This window comes from Antennarius striatus, chromosome 23, assembly GCF_040054535.1.
Source record: "Antennarius striatus isolate MH-2024 chromosome 23, ASM4005453v1, whole genome shotgun sequence".
In the NCBI taxonomy this organism is placed as follows: Eukaryota; Metazoa; Chordata; class Actinopteri; order Lophiiformes; family Antennariidae; genus Antennarius; species Antennarius striatus.
In genome coordinates this window covers 10,571,003-10,585,493 of record NC_090798.1, presented here as the reverse complement: position 1 = coordinate 10,585,493, position 14,491 = coordinate 10,571,003, and the positions used below count along the sequence as shown (strand labels likewise).

General features: G+C 44.2%; 2 protein-coding genes across 7 annotated transcripts in view; both read left to right on the top strand.

Moving 5' to 3' along the window:
• Position 1: 1 nt before the first annotated feature.
• Positions 2 to 4,237, top strand: zdhhc21 (zinc finger DHHC-type palmitoyltransferase 21). The gene is made up of 8 exons (XM_068308230.1): positions 2 to 332; positions 879 to 1,055; positions 1,167 to 1,265; positions 1,798 to 1,909; positions 2,012 to 2,150; positions 2,240 to 2,356; positions 2,438 to 2,481; positions 2,570 to 4,237. The coding sequence occupies exons 2-8, from the start codon at positions 902 to 904 to the stop codon at positions 2,700 to 2,702; spliced, it is 798 nt and encodes a 265-aa protein (XP_068164331.1). The 5' UTR covers positions 2 to 332; positions 879 to 901; the 3' UTR covers positions 2,703 to 4,237.
• Positions 4,238 to 10,711: 6,474 nt separating this feature from the next.
• The window catches only part of LOC137590618 (nuclear factor 1 B-type-like), a 54,311-nt gene continuing 50,531 nt past the window's right edge, over positions 10,712 to 14,491 (top strand). For 3 of the 6 annotated variants that reach the window (XM_068308299.1, XM_068308301.1, XM_068308297.1), the window contains exon 1: positions 10,712 to 11,061. In XM_068308299.1, coding sequence (XP_068164400.1) covers positions 10,996 to 11,061 — 66 coding nt within the window. In that variant the 5' untranslated portion in view covers positions 10,712 to 10,995. Of the gene's footprint in view, positions 11,062 to 11,849; positions 12,443 to 14,491 lie in introns of those variants that run through there. The other 3 variants (XM_068308300.1, XM_068308298.1, XM_068308302.1) reach the window with 3 other exon arrangements.

The following is a 14,491-nucleotide window of genomic DNA, read 5'->3' as shown; positions in this document are numbered from 1 at the left end:
TTCGTGTTTCCTCGGAGAAGTTATCGGTTTTCACCGACTGCTGTGAGCCACATGGCGGAATGGATATATACCTGTATATATAATAACACAGAATAAACTATTTAAGTAATCTATGTGCATTATAGTGTAAAATATTGCCGTTATTAACATTATACTTCACTTTATGTGACATGTAGTACATTCGGTGAAGATGTTTTATTTTTAAACACAGGCGGAAGTGCATTTTTTATGGCAGGTATCGACTCAGTTGTGTCCATCCCTCACAGGCTCGGATGAGGAAGTACCAGCACGGATTCGTGCGCTTGAATTGGGCAGCAAAAAAAAAAAAAAAAGTACGTATTATTTCATCGCCGGATTAAAAAAAAATCAAGATCGAGGCTAAAGACATCGAATGATGTCATTTTATGTGAAATCGGTAACGTTTATTTCCCGGAGGAGGACTCCAGAGCCAAGCCCATCGCGGCTATCAGCCTCATGCTGGATGAGGAAGGGAGGGTGTTGCGATAATAAGGCTTAGAGAGCAGAAATTATTTTTCTACGTGCTTCTTTTGTTTTAGTATTTAATGTTGATGTTCATTATTATGTCATGTGTGACGTAGAATCCATGGCCTGTTTACATACACCTGCTTTATAGCGCAGTAGTTAGGCCTGGGCTGAGGGGCAGATTTCAAAATAAAATCACTCAGGAGCTCCTTAAAAATGTAAGAAATTTAATTACACAGTTATAAAGTCAGTCAGCGTGGCTCTAATAATTGATGGTATTATAGGTTTACACATAAATTTAACCATTGTAGTAAATCTCAGGTGTGGGAAGCACGTTGGAGATCAGATCACTCAACCAGTTCTTCCTGTCTGCAATCTGGAATTCTGTCCCGTAGGCATTCCTGGCGTCCCGGCAGCCATGAAGCTTCGATTGCACTTCGTGGTCGACCCCATGGGCTGGCTGTGCATCAGCGTGGTGTTTGGGATCTGGCTGTATAACACCTTCTTTATTCCCAAGCTGGTTCTACTCCCACACTACAATGAAGGACACATCCCCTGGGTCATAGTGGCTTGTGAGTACGCTCGGAATTCCACTCCACTATTTCTTTGATGACACACCAGAGGTTATTCCTGGGTGTTCAGCTCACACACGTACAAGAAGTGACCGTGGTGTGTTCCTGCAGGTTATTTTGTAGCCTCGGCGCTCTGCTTGGCGGCCCTGCTCAGAGCTGCAACAGCAGATCCCGGTCGTCTTCCAGTGGATCCCCACATACCTCACTCAGGTACGGATCAAACATCCTCACTTATTTACCACTGCTTCTTCTTTTTATAAATATTTCGGATATAACTACAGGTAAACGTCGTCTTACATTCTTCATCAGTTCAGACTCAACGTAAATTGGATTAACTCGTCTCCAGGATAAACTGGTTCCCAGTTCTGTACTGAACTTTATTTATGAATGCATTTTAATATTATTTGGTTAATACAAATCTATTTTAAGCTTATTATTGAATATAGTACAGAAAAAAACGTCTCCGTCTCGTCCTCAGCTGCTTCTACAAACTAATGATATAATATTATGTTTTATTCTGATTTATTGTACAGTAACATGATATTATGTGATTTTAACAGTGTAATAGTGATTTTATGATTCCAGTAAAGTGGGGTAAGGTGATGTAAATGTGATTTTTATTTTTTGGGGGCGGAAACCGACGTATAATCGAAAACGATGTAACTCGAAACGCTTTAATCCGAGGTTTACCTGTATTATTACTACTAATAAATAAATGCTGATGGCTGTAATCACATCACAGAGCGGGAACAATGGGAGTTATGCAACAAGTGTAACTTAATGAGACCAAAACGGTCCCACCACTGCAGTCGTTGTGGACATTGCGTACGCAGAATGGACCACCACTGTCCCTGGTGAGGACACACACACGCTATCCGACACACACACATTCAAGATGGTCTTAGCTCGTGTCTGCCTTTCAAACCAATATTAATAATAATCATGTTTCCATCCAGGATCAATAACTGTGTGGGAGAAGACAACCACTGGCTCTTCCTGCAGCTCTGCTTCTACACTCAGGTCCTCAGTTCCTTCACGCTGGTGCTGGATTTCTGCCAGTATTATTACTTCCAGCCGCTGACGGGACTCGACCAGGTAGATCCAGACGTCCACAGCCGACACCCACGCCAATAAATGTAAAGATTTGTACAGTAAAGTCGGGTTTGTTGTTGTTTTTTTTCCAGGATAAGTTCACGACGCGCCACGAACTGGCTCTGCTGCGACTGTCGACGCTAACGGGTTTGGTCATGTTCGGCGGAATGTCCAGCTTGTTCTACACTCAGATGATGGGCGTCCTCTCTGTGAGTACCGACAGGCTCCCGGTTCATCGGTACAGATCTTAAGGGGTGAAATGATCCGTTTGTCTTTTTCCTTCCTCCCAGGATACGACCACCATTGAGAAAATGGCTCATTTTTCAAATGAAACGTGAGTCCGCTTCACGCCTGCGCCACTAGCTGCTAGCTCAGCGTACAAAACTTTCAACCAGTGTATGAATATTTTTCCCTCTCTACAGAACCATCTCAAAGAGGACCTGGCAGTGGGCGCTGGCGGAAGTTTGCGGCACTCGCTGGAAGCTCCTGTGGTTCATCCCGCTAAGAAACAGGAAGCCGATCCACGCTAGCGCCTATAGCCGTAGCCCGGTGTAGACCAGCGGTACTGTACCTCCTACCCCCTCAGATGGTAGGGACACCATGAAGAAACGCTGTGTACACGCTGTAGAACCCATCTGCTCGCCTTCACCGTCCTGTTTTGGATCGTTTCGTGCTCTGGGATTTGGTTAGCGGTTTGGTTAGCGATCCTGGGTTCCCTTTATCGGCCTCGCGCCGGCGCTAATCAGGGTTAAGAAACACCTGACGGAGCGACGGGAAGGGGATTGCTGTTTTTACTCACTGTGATTGCTAACTTTAGCATTGGGATACCACTTTTGGTCAATTTGCTCACTAGCCGTTAGCGTAACAGAGCCCTCTCAGGTTACTTCACTTTTGATCTTATTCAACAGGCCAAACGAGAGCGTCTGTCAGAAAGACAACTGTTGTATAAAGTTTGTGCCTTGTTTCTTTGATTATAGTATTTTATTCCTTTCCAATCAATCAATCACCTTTTATTTCTTTAGCGCTTAATCACATCAGACATTTCAAAGCGCTTGAACAGAGAAACCTGGGATTTGTTTGTTTTTTACAGTCGGTGGTCTTCCAGATTTTGAATTTGAATCAATTGCTTGCCCTCCAGTTTGTTTGCCTTGTTTGTTTTTTTGTCTTTCAAATTTAATTTTATGAAGTTTGGCCTCAGAACAAAGTCTTCAGCTCTGTTATTACACTTTGCCTCATTGTTACAAACAGGTTCTTACAATCCCTCGTTGTGGATGTTGTCCAAACCTGTTGGAGGAAGTCGTTTCTCCAAGGTAATAAACAGCGTGACATCATCACAACACTTTGGGAAATCCTCGTAAATTGGTTTGGGTGTCACACACTCCCATCAAAAATCAGCCTGTAAATACTACTAAGTGGTTTTAGTTTGTCTCTTCAGACTTTCAAGGAGGCGACTAAGCTAAGCTTACGAACAAGTCTGGCACCAGCTGTAGTCGTAGCGACTGTATTGCTACAGGAAGTTGAACACACGTCTTCTTTTAGCGCTCCTGACATTATGAGCTGTGATTGGTTCTCTTACTTTGATGCTGCAGCTGTTTTGGTGTCATTAAATGTGTCTGAACAAGTGGCTTTATAGACGTACAACCAGTAGCTGATTGGTCCACACAACACTGACAGTTTATTTATAGTGTTTTTACTGTATGTTTGGTACTGTTTAGAGATTATTGAGCTAGTTGAGCTAAAGATAAGATGATTCAGTGCATCGTGGGTAATACTCGGCGACGTCACGGGTAGCACGACGTAGATTTAAGTGCCTTTCTCGGTCTTGTTTCGCAGTTTGTCTCTGCCCTGTTTCCTCTGTGCAGAAGCCAAAGACCCGGGGTCCTGTAGCAACGGTCGGCAGGCGTTCAAAGGAAACGGTTTGATATTTATGCGCTGATTTTCACGTTAGCTCCTTTCGCTGCACCGATGCTCTTGGAAGAAAGTTTTAGCTTGATGTTTAATTTGATGCTTCACGGACGTGTTCGATCAAAATGTTTTTGTATAGCTCCAAATCAGGTTCAGGATGTCTGTGTGAATAAGAATTGGGGGTGGGGGGGTGGGGTGGGATGAAGAGAGGTGTGGGGGCCACCCGCCTCTTGATATATATGAACTTCCTGTACAAACTGCAAGGAAGGAAAATATTGTGTTTATTGTTTGGTGTCATAGTAGCTAATTGAGTTAGCTCTAACACTGGTGGACCTTTTATAATTAGCAGCAGTTAGCTCTTCATGCTAACTCTGTAGCACTAAAAGTTAGAAGTTGATGGTGGATAAACTTGTTATTAATTGAAATTGCAGCGTTTAAGCGTCTGCGAGAAAATTTTGTACAGTATTTTGATTTTCTGGAAGAAAACGGATGAAATATTTCCATCATGATGGAACGATACGACTGAGGAACGGAGATTTTTATTCTAAGGGGCACTGATAGTTTTATTCACCACGTTGTGCTGTTGATTTTTAAAAGCAATAACCGATGTGTATCCATGAAGCCATTTCTGTTCTTCAGATCTGACGGATGTCACTACTCCAGTATCCCCTCAGCCGGGCTATCGTGCTAGCTGCTACATACGGTTTTACACAATACTGCCAGAACATGTTAGCTTTTTATCATCGGGGTCCGAATAACCGAAGAGACACTGGAGGCGTGAGCGTTTGTCTCTCTCGTAGACCTCGTCTCACCGTCTGGTGTTCCTCAGGGCTGTCAGTTCGGACCACTGCCGTTTTGTTCACATTGTTTTTCACAAAATTTGTTTGTTTGTTTGTTTGTTTAGACCTCGGAAATCACATTTTGTCAATTAAATGAATACACTACAAATATCCTGTTTTGTTTCTTTCTGTCTGGAAGGCCTCTGGAACTTAATCTGATCACGTCAATCTGTTTGGGAAAGGTCGTCAGATGAGTTGGGGAAAAAATGGATTATCAAAGATGAAGAAAAGAAAGAAGTGTTTAGATTTATTGTTTTAGTTTTACTTTGCGTGGAGACTGTTCGACATTTCCATACAAAAAGTGCGTTTTAGACCAATAATAAAAAATAATAAAAGCGTATAAAGTACGTACACAGATGGACCATTGGTGGTTAAGTATTCATCCATTAACATAATGATGTTCACTTAAACATAAAAAGACAAGTATATACTGTCGTTTCTACACTAAATTGACCAAAAGGAATGTTTATTTCTCCTAGTAACAAGAGGATTCAAATATATTTTTTATATTTGGTCCAGAAATAAATTCCATTTCCTGTATTTGGAGCTAATATCTAAACCACGCCGCTCAGCAGATAATAGCGGTCTGGTGGGTTCAGTGTGCTCTTAATCTTCAGTAATGGTTGGTCAACTGGACTAATTAAATAAGAGACCACCTGCTGCTTCTACGGCCGATGGCATCTGGCCGAACAAAAGAAACAATTAGCCTGAACGTGGTGCGGCTAGCTGTGGGCTAGCAGGCTGTTTACCTGTCTGGGATTGGAGTTGGCGTGTTCTGCTTCCATTCTGCCGAGCCTAGACGAGGATTAAGTCCACAGTTGATGAGGATCACCACATTTTTAGATTTCCACCCATATGGGCCAAAATCGCTTCATAATTAGAGTCCATTTTTGTGCGCAAACCGTTTTTGGTAGTTGTTCTACGAATCCGTGAAATGACAAAAAAAACAACCACCTAAAAGCAGAATTTCCTTCTAATTTTGACGCATTAATAAAATTCCCTTCCTTTTATTTCCCTTTAAATAAAACCATCCTTATAAGTAGGCTTCGTGGCCCTCGGGAGGCCATGTGGGCGGCCCTTCCCGGGGGCAGGTGTCAGCCATGTTCTTGCTTCTTCCTCTACGCCATTGAACTTCCTGAACACGGAGTTATTGATTGGCCTATTGATTTTCAAATAAGCTTTCATTGTAGAAAGTAGAAATCCAATTAAAAGTTGAACTTGAAACCGTTAATCCAATCAAGACAATGAAACTTATCGATTTTATGCTTAAAATCAATACGACGCCGGCGGCCCCCGCGTGTGGGATCGGACGCCAACGAGTGCTTGCAGGTCAGAATGTTTAACACGTCTTCTAAGCTGTTTTAAATTTAATACACATTTGTGCATCATCTCAAACAACGGTATCGATTTCCTCATTGGTCGAACCCAAAGTGAACCAGAAAAATAATTTTCAAAAATTTTAAAATCCTCAATTTTTTTTATACACAGAAAAATAACGAACATTAATTTTTGAGCTCACATGGAAAAATAGGAAGTGATATGAGTTTTTATTTATGTCTGAAATTTACATCAAACTCATTAAACTCCAAAATTTAAAAATTCAAGTAAATTAATTTGGATTTGAGGAGATTTCAGTTCAGAAATAAATCCATATTAAACATCTTTTGCAAATACAAACATCCATCTTTTCGCTAATGAAGTATCCGGCTCCTGATTGGTTCTTCAGGTTAGGTGGTCAACAGGTGATTGACAGGTGTCTCGTCAGAGCAGCGTCCAGGAGGACAACCCTCTCTTGTTGTCCACGCGTCTTTTTTCCCATCCGCCCCTTGGAACTCCGCTGGGGATAGACTCCGCCCACCCTCCGCCGTTGTGGATAGACTCCGCCCACCGTCCCAGCTGCTGCCGAGCCGCCTCTGCAGGAGGTCGGAATGCGGCGCCGGAGAAAAGGTCTTTTCATCCACGATGACACGCCAAACATCTTCATTCACGGATTGACGGAGGCGGGGCGGATGTGTGGACGGGTGGCGTTCCCGGCCATGTGACCTTTGTCTGAAGCTGCCCCGGGGCTGATGGTTCCTGGACGGGACATTCTGATGAAGACAGGAGGAACGGAGAAGAAGAGGAGAAGTCAACAGGACTGATAGGGTGATGTGGAGAGGAGGATGCTCTCCTTCGTCTCTCCTCCACCTTGACTTAAAAAAATCTCGTCCATCTAAATGAATATTTTTCCTTTCATTTCCAGGAGCTCATCCCTCCATCAAACCCCATTCAGCTCCTTTTGCCCCTGGAGTGTGAAGAGGAGGAGGACGGAGAAGGGAGGTGGGGGCGAAGGGGCGTGGAGGGAGTCTGCTGCAGGGTCACGACTCTTGTAATTATCCTAGTTAGGTTCAAGTTTTTTTTGTCCCCCCCCCCACTGCTGCTGGTCTCATTAGGCGTCTCGTCCTCCCTCGGGTCGTGGGGGGGGGGCAGCAGTGATGGACGGGACGCTGAAGGAGAAGGAGGTGAGGTGGCAGCTCCGTTACGACGCGGCGGAGAGGACCTGGTGGATGGTGAGTGGAGCCGTGTGGTCGTCGGGTCCAGGCCCGACTTGAACCGGGTCAGCTTTAGGGTCAGAACCAGAACCGGGTGGGCGGCGCTAATGCCCTCTGCTAACTCCTGGAGGTGTTCATCATGTCTGTGAACTAACCCCTCCTTCTTTCTCCGGAGAACATTCCTCAAATCACCTTGATCCGGATATTCTGGTGCCGATGGCGTCAAACAAAGAACTCTTGTCCAGCCCGCGCTTTTCCCATGTCGACGTTTACTGTTTGAATATTTATCAGGCATTTATTATGAATGGTGAAGTTTGTCCGTTTGTCTCGGCTCATCAGAACTTGGATTAATTTATTTAGTCGGGACAGAAGCTGGACGGGACCAGCCAGCCGACCCGTTAGGTTCTTCTCCCTAAAGACGTCCCCTGTTTGATTTTTCCCATGAATAGACTCTGGTCCTCCCCCACGCTCGTCCACGTCGAGGCCTTTACGTCAAAACCGTCGATCTCAGCACCTCCTGGTCGGGCGCTTAGGGGGTCAGGTGACCCTGAGGGATCAAAGAAACCCAGAAGGGAGTTCAGGAACGTGATGTGAAGAATTCCACAGGTCAGAAACGTCTACTTTGTACCTTAGGCTTGAAGGCCTGAGCAGAACCTGGGTGCAACACCTGTGTCGTAACGCCAACAGGAAGTGGTGCAACTTAGCAGAAATGAGTCCGATGGGGTGGAAGTACCGGGGCAAAAAGACTCCGTGTTCAGAGCAGACAAACAAATATATTTATGGCTTCCGTCAGATTAAACCAAGGGCTTTAGGAAAAGAGAAGCAAAATGCCAAGAGACAAGGAGATGTGGGATAACATGAAGCCAGAAATAAATGACGATAAATCAAAATGAAAGGACAAATATAGTTAAATTTAAAGACTCTAGAGACTCTCTCAGCTTCCTTGAGATGATATCGAGAGCTTTAAAGAGCCATGGAAGGAATTAAAGTAAAAGATTAAGAGCAGGTAAAGAGAAATAACTCATCAGTAGTTCGGGAGATGTCGTCAAAATACTGTTAGAATAAAATAAAGTCGGAAATAAAAGACAATAAAATCTAAATATGGGGTTCAATAGTGACATCTCCTCCACTGTTGAGGAGAATCCAAAGAGCCGTTCAGTCTGCTTGGTTCTGGAGTGAACCCGTCCCCGGACCCCTGGGGGTCTAGAACCCTGGTAGCATTCAGGTAAATGTGCAGCACTATGCACGGCTGCAGTCGTAGCCTGGGGTGATTTTGATATTGCAGCTGACACATCTTATCCTTTCGAACAGTATTAGATTAACTACAAGTAAATTAAACATTTAATCCGAGCCGGTATGACACCTAAGTGTTTCCTGTCTCACTCTGGCAGCCAGGAGGGATTAAAATCCCTCCTGACGTGTCCTGGTTGTTTGTAATCCTGTTGTTTACTCACTTCCAACTGCTTAAAGAATATTTTTCGTGGGTACTGATCGTGATTCTGCAGCACAGATTCCGAACCCACGCTCAGTTTGTGCGGAGGGGAAGCAGCGGGGGCTGCAGTTCCGCCGGTGACCGCTTGAGGGCGGAAGACCCACGTTTGAAGGGATGGAGCGATCCCGGATCAATGTAGGGAGAGAGAAGGGAGAAAGAGAGGATGGAGGGAGGGGATGTGATAAGAAACGAGTTTTCGAACAGAAATCAAACGTGAAAAGAAACAAATTAGGTGGAAAAAAAACTCGATAACGTGCAAAGTATTCCAGAATGAATTAAATGTGCTGGAAAAACTCCCAGAGTGATGTTAAGTGTTCCAGACAGGAGGACGGGATCAATCAAGCAATATCCTCCTGAACTCAGCACGAATAGTTATTGATCAGCGATTTATCGCCATTCCTGCAGCTAAGACAGGCTTTCAGCTTAATTGTTCTTGCCCTGATGGCGGCGCCTGATGGAGGCCGGGCCTCGAACATAACACCTAGAGTTGTGTTCATTTTGCGATCATTCATTCACATAGACTAGTACTGCCTGCTGTGAGCGTGCTGAAGCACAGGAACATCCAGCCGCTAATAAGTTACCCGTTTAAAGCAGCCCGTAGCTGTGATGACTATTGCTCTATTAGCACTACGCTAACACTACAAATGTCAATATTAGCACACTTATACTAATACACTACTCATGTTTGTCTGAATTTATGAACGGCAAAACTGCACCGATACGTTACAAAACTATCCTAGTCCTTTCATAATTTAATGTGTTATTTGTATTTATATTATATTTGAACGCTGTGTTCCAAAGTGACCTGCATCTGATATCAGTGTGAACAGATCTGGACCCTGACCCCAAGTTTACGAGCAGGGAGTGACTCAACAACCACGTTTTCACCTCAGACTGTTAATGGTACCACCAGTGTTATTATCGTTATTATTATCATTATTCTTGTTATTATTATAATTATTATTATAATAATAATAATAACAACAATAGTAATGATTATTATTATTATTATTTTCCATCGGGGTCGTTGCCCCCACCCTCCTAAGTAATCGTCCTGCACCCACACAGCATGTCAGAGGAGCGGAAATGAGGGGCCCATGGTCCCGGGGCCGCTGCTTCTGGCCAATCAGAGGCGAGAGTGAGTCCACTATTACAAAACGTAGCTGCGCCAAGCTGCGGGGAAACAGCCGGAAGTTCACCTCGGAGACTTTCAACATAAGAGGCGAGATTTCAAATTAAAGAAAATAGGAGAAAACAGATAGTTGTGGCAAATTTTGCTTTTTACAGTTTAAATAACATCAAAACTACAGACACTGTGACGTCATAGTTTATAGAAGCTATGTTTTGTCATCGTATCTTTAAACTAGCGACACATACCCAATGATGAAATCCTTCTCTCTCTTTCAAATGTTTTTTTTTTTTGCTCTCTTGTTTGAAACATGATCTCTTAACTGTATCCAAACTAATAAATGTGCTAAAGAAAAGCTTTTACTTTTAATCACACTTTTAAATACTTGCTGTATATATAAAACAGTCACGTGCTTCCATACTGAACCACGAGAATACATCTGATAGTACATATATCTATTACGCATCGATTTTTACGCGTCAATCGCCTTTAAACTTCAAATAAGTCGTTTTCGAGATGAGCTAGTATTTTATTGTGAAAATGCCACACCGGAAGCTAAGTCCGCCGTGTTTTTTCCCGCCTTGACAGTTGCCGCGGAGTGCCGGAGGACTGCTCGGCTCGGTCAGGCAGTGAAAGTGAAGGCGGAGACCAACCCAGTGTCGAAAAACTCAGCCTCTTCTGGATCGGGTTCAAGTCCTGCGAACGAGCCCAAAAAAGCGATCCAAAAAAAAGTGAGACCCGAAGAGGAAGGAGGGCAGGAAGAAAGAGGGAAAAAAAAAAGAAAAAGGCGAGCGGTGAAAACTTCTGCTCACCGCCATCTGCAAATCTTCCGGTGTTTTTTTTTTTGTATTTTTTTTTTAGATTTTTTTTTTTTCGCAAGAGAAAAACCCTCCAAAGCAAAAAAAAAAACAACAACAAAAAAAAAAGTTGAGAAATGTGACGCTACCGGCGCATGTGTGTGTTTCCGCCAGGCTCCAGGACCCCCCCACCCCGTGAACCCATGCAGTACAGTGCCATGGTACGTGAACGCGGGCTGTTTGTATGCTTTGAAATGTTGTGATACGGTTTGTGATTCCTTTTTTTTTTTTTTTTTTAACACTGTCATGTCCTCTCGGTGGTGGTTGAGGAGAAGAAGGAGTGCTGGGGTGGTGGTGGTGGTGGTGGTGGGGGGGGGGGGGACGCTGCGTGAACTTAACCGCGAACCGCAACACCGGTGCGGCCCGGGACGCAAACGATCGCCCCGCAAAGTTGGCACCGGTACTCCAGCCGCCGACGCGAACGTCAGATTAGCCTTAATTTGGCAAATCCAGTGTGTGCGGCTCGTTGACAGCTCCGTGGGACACAAACACTCCTCTTGGACGTTACCACCGCCTTATGTGACCGGACACACACACACACACACACACCCGGGAGCCCTCAAACGCGCACGGTAAAGGCGCACCGGTTGTTAGTGTTTTTCATCCATAAACATCAAATAGAACTCCTTTTAAAGTGACGTAATTGTGACAAAATAGCCTCTGACAGAGCATCTGAGTATGTCATTATTATTAATGGGCTCATTATTGCTTAATTTAAACGAATTAAAGTTCATCAACTCTCTCAAGAAGTTGCCAAACACGTGCGTAATTTTTTTACTTTTCCGTGACGGGGCTAGGCGGAGGAATTGCGCGCCCGTGTTTTCACGCGAGTCGAGGAGTGGAATAAGGATCGTGGATCAGGGGCTGTGTGTTTAGAGGAGGAGGGAGAGGAGTGGGGGGGGGGTGAGGAGGAGGAGGAGTGTGACTGTAATTACGTGGGTGAAAAAAAAAGAAAAAAAAAAAAGTTGGGTCTGATTTGCTGGAATCGCGCAGGAGCGAAGGTGCGCCGGTCGATTTCATATCAAGTTTGGTTAAAGCAGGGGTGAACATCATACGCTCGGAGCCCTCTGAAGCCCGCGATGCTTTTGTGAGCAGCAGCGAGACGCGCTGAAGATCCCCCTAAACACACACACACACACACACACACACACACACACACACCCTGCGTGGACGACAGGAGGACGCAGTGGCACGACGAGACCCCGATCCGCGCACACGTTTTTGCGCTTCAACTTTTAAATTATCGTGCGTAAAAGCGCGTTTTCTCCGCGGAGGCGACAATCTTTGGATCACAAAAAAAGGGGGGAAAGCAAAAAAAAACAAAAAAAACCAGCAACAAAAACCAACGCAATCCATGGATGTTCCGGGATAATATCTCCTGTTTTACGCGGATAGCTGCTCCACGGTGCAACATCGGTCCAGGAATGGCGCGATAAAAGTGACCGGAGGAGTCAGTCCCTGTGCATTCTTTTTTTTTTTTTTTTTTTTTTTTTGTGTGTGTGTAGCCGTCTCGTCATGTATTCTCCAATTTGCCTCACTCAGGTATTTGTGTGTCTTTTCTATATATTGTGTCGCAATTATTCCCGAATTGATTGGAAGTTTCTTCTTCTTCATTTTCTTCTCTTTGATTCCAAAGCGCGAGGAAGTTTAGCCTTTAAACTGAATTTAAATCATTTTAAAGATACTTTAAAATGCGCGTTTGATTTTTAAAAAATTATGAAAAATAATTTCACAGCTACTTTTTTTTACGCGTTTATTTGTGTGTAAAGTTGTGCGTAAAAAAAAAAAAAGGATTTTAAAAGTGCAAACAGAGGGTGTCATGGTGATGCGTAATTTCCTCAGGTATAATTAGATGATATGCGCCCTCTGGTCGCTTCATGCACCCCCACCCCCCCCCCCCAGCCCGGCTGGTGCAATTTATTTTACTCCACATGTATATTTTTATTTAGAAATAAGCCCCCATGCAGGAGCTGGAAGCAGATAAAGCCACTTTCGCTGAAGGAAGATGAGCCGTGTGATAAGATTGATTCAGTGGTTGGACAGAGTGGCTGACTGTTTTGGCTGACTCAGTTTTACTGTTTATATTTTACTTGGCATTAGTAAGTGATTGACTGAGATGTGGTTTAGTTTGTACTTAAGAGGATTGTGCTTTTATGGCCCCAGCTGAAGTGCACTGCACAGGCCCCGGCCAAGTCATTTATCTTCACAGCATTGGCTTGGAAAAAAAAATAAATTAAGGGAATATTCAAAATGTTTTTTTTTAAAAAAACAAAAAAACAAAAGAGAAAAATATTTCAGGAGGAGTCGTCAGCGAAGGATTTTACTGTCTGAGTTTGACGGTTGAACGGCGTCAAAGAAAAGAAGTTCTGAATAATTTTTATTTAGTTTCATCTTTATTTTTATTTTTTAAAAATAAAAGACTTGAAATGAGAAGGCAGCAGGAATTAAAATACATTTCGTAGCTGCCGGAGAATAAAATCTAATTGTGCAATAAGAAATGTTAAATGGAGTTTACATTCGTCTGAACTTGCAGAGCATGGATGTGGTTTCAGGAGCACCGGGGGCAAATAGGGAGGGAGTGTGTTTCTGTGGTTCCATCCCGGCTGCTTACAAGAAGAACAATATGTGGTTTGGGTTTTTAAAAAGGGGGTAAGGGGGTCCTCGCATAATTGTGACCTTTGATAACCCCAAAACCAAGATGAGTTCATGTTTCCCTTTTGTAATTTATCAGAACCTTTTGGTGCGTTCCAGCAAGCAGGAAGAGAAGATTAGAATTTAGCTCGGGGATCCACGAACTCGTGTCGTAATTTTATTTTTTTTTTTAGCTTCGTTTTAGTTGGAAGTGAAAGACGAAATTACAAAGAACGTAATTTAAAAAAAAAAAGCATTCGTGTTTAGTCGTGAACTGAAGCTTGAAGCAGAACAAGTGAATTAGAGAGGGGGGGGGGGGGGCAGACAAAAAATAGTTCTTTTTCCATTTTAAATTTTAGTTTCTAAAAATGTATTAAAAAAAGAAAAAAAAGAAAACTGATTTTGGAAAGCGGCCGTTATTTTTCCCCAGCCGTCCCGCCTCGGCCCCTGGCGGTGTGAAACACCTGAAATGACTCCGGCCTCAACTTCCTCAGCCAAACTTGGAGAATCTGCTTCCCGCCGCCGATTGTTTCTCCAACACGCTGCGAGGCCGTCGGTGCCCTGCCCTGAGAACAAGAACCTTGTTAACTTCCTATTATGCCACCCAAACAGGGGGGTGGAGGAGGAGGGGGGGGTCCCTCCGGCTTATCCTCCGTTGAACGCGGGGGTATGTTCGCCCTGGTATGCGGATGGTTTGATAAGGAAGGAGGGGTGGGGGTGTGTAACCGTGAGAGGAGCTCCCTGAGGCGGCGGCTGGCGTCTCAGAACTCGCTGAGGAAGTCTGAGCAGAACCTGGAGGACTTCCCGTCACGGCGCTCCGTGTATTGTAGCGCTGGCATTTTGATGTAAACAGTGGAATGTTCCAGCTGTACCTGCAGGATGGCCCCCGGGGGCAGGCGAGCTGGTAGAACCAGCGCCGAGTCCCTGCTGAAAGTGAGACGCGACCCTACGTATATACGG

Coding starts and splice junctions, on each gene's coding strand:
- zdhhc21 (XM_068308230.1), top strand. CDS start 902: ATGAAGCTTCGATTGCACTTCGTGGTCGACCCCATGGGCTGGCTGTGC. Junction 1,266..1,797: donor TCCCCACATACCTCACTCAG/GTACGGATCAAA, acceptor ATCACATCACAG/AGCGGGAACAATGGGAGTTA. Junction 2,151..2,239: donor CGCTGACGGGACTCGACCAG/GTAGATCCAGAC, acceptor TTTTTTTTCCAG/GATAAGTTCACGACGCGCCA.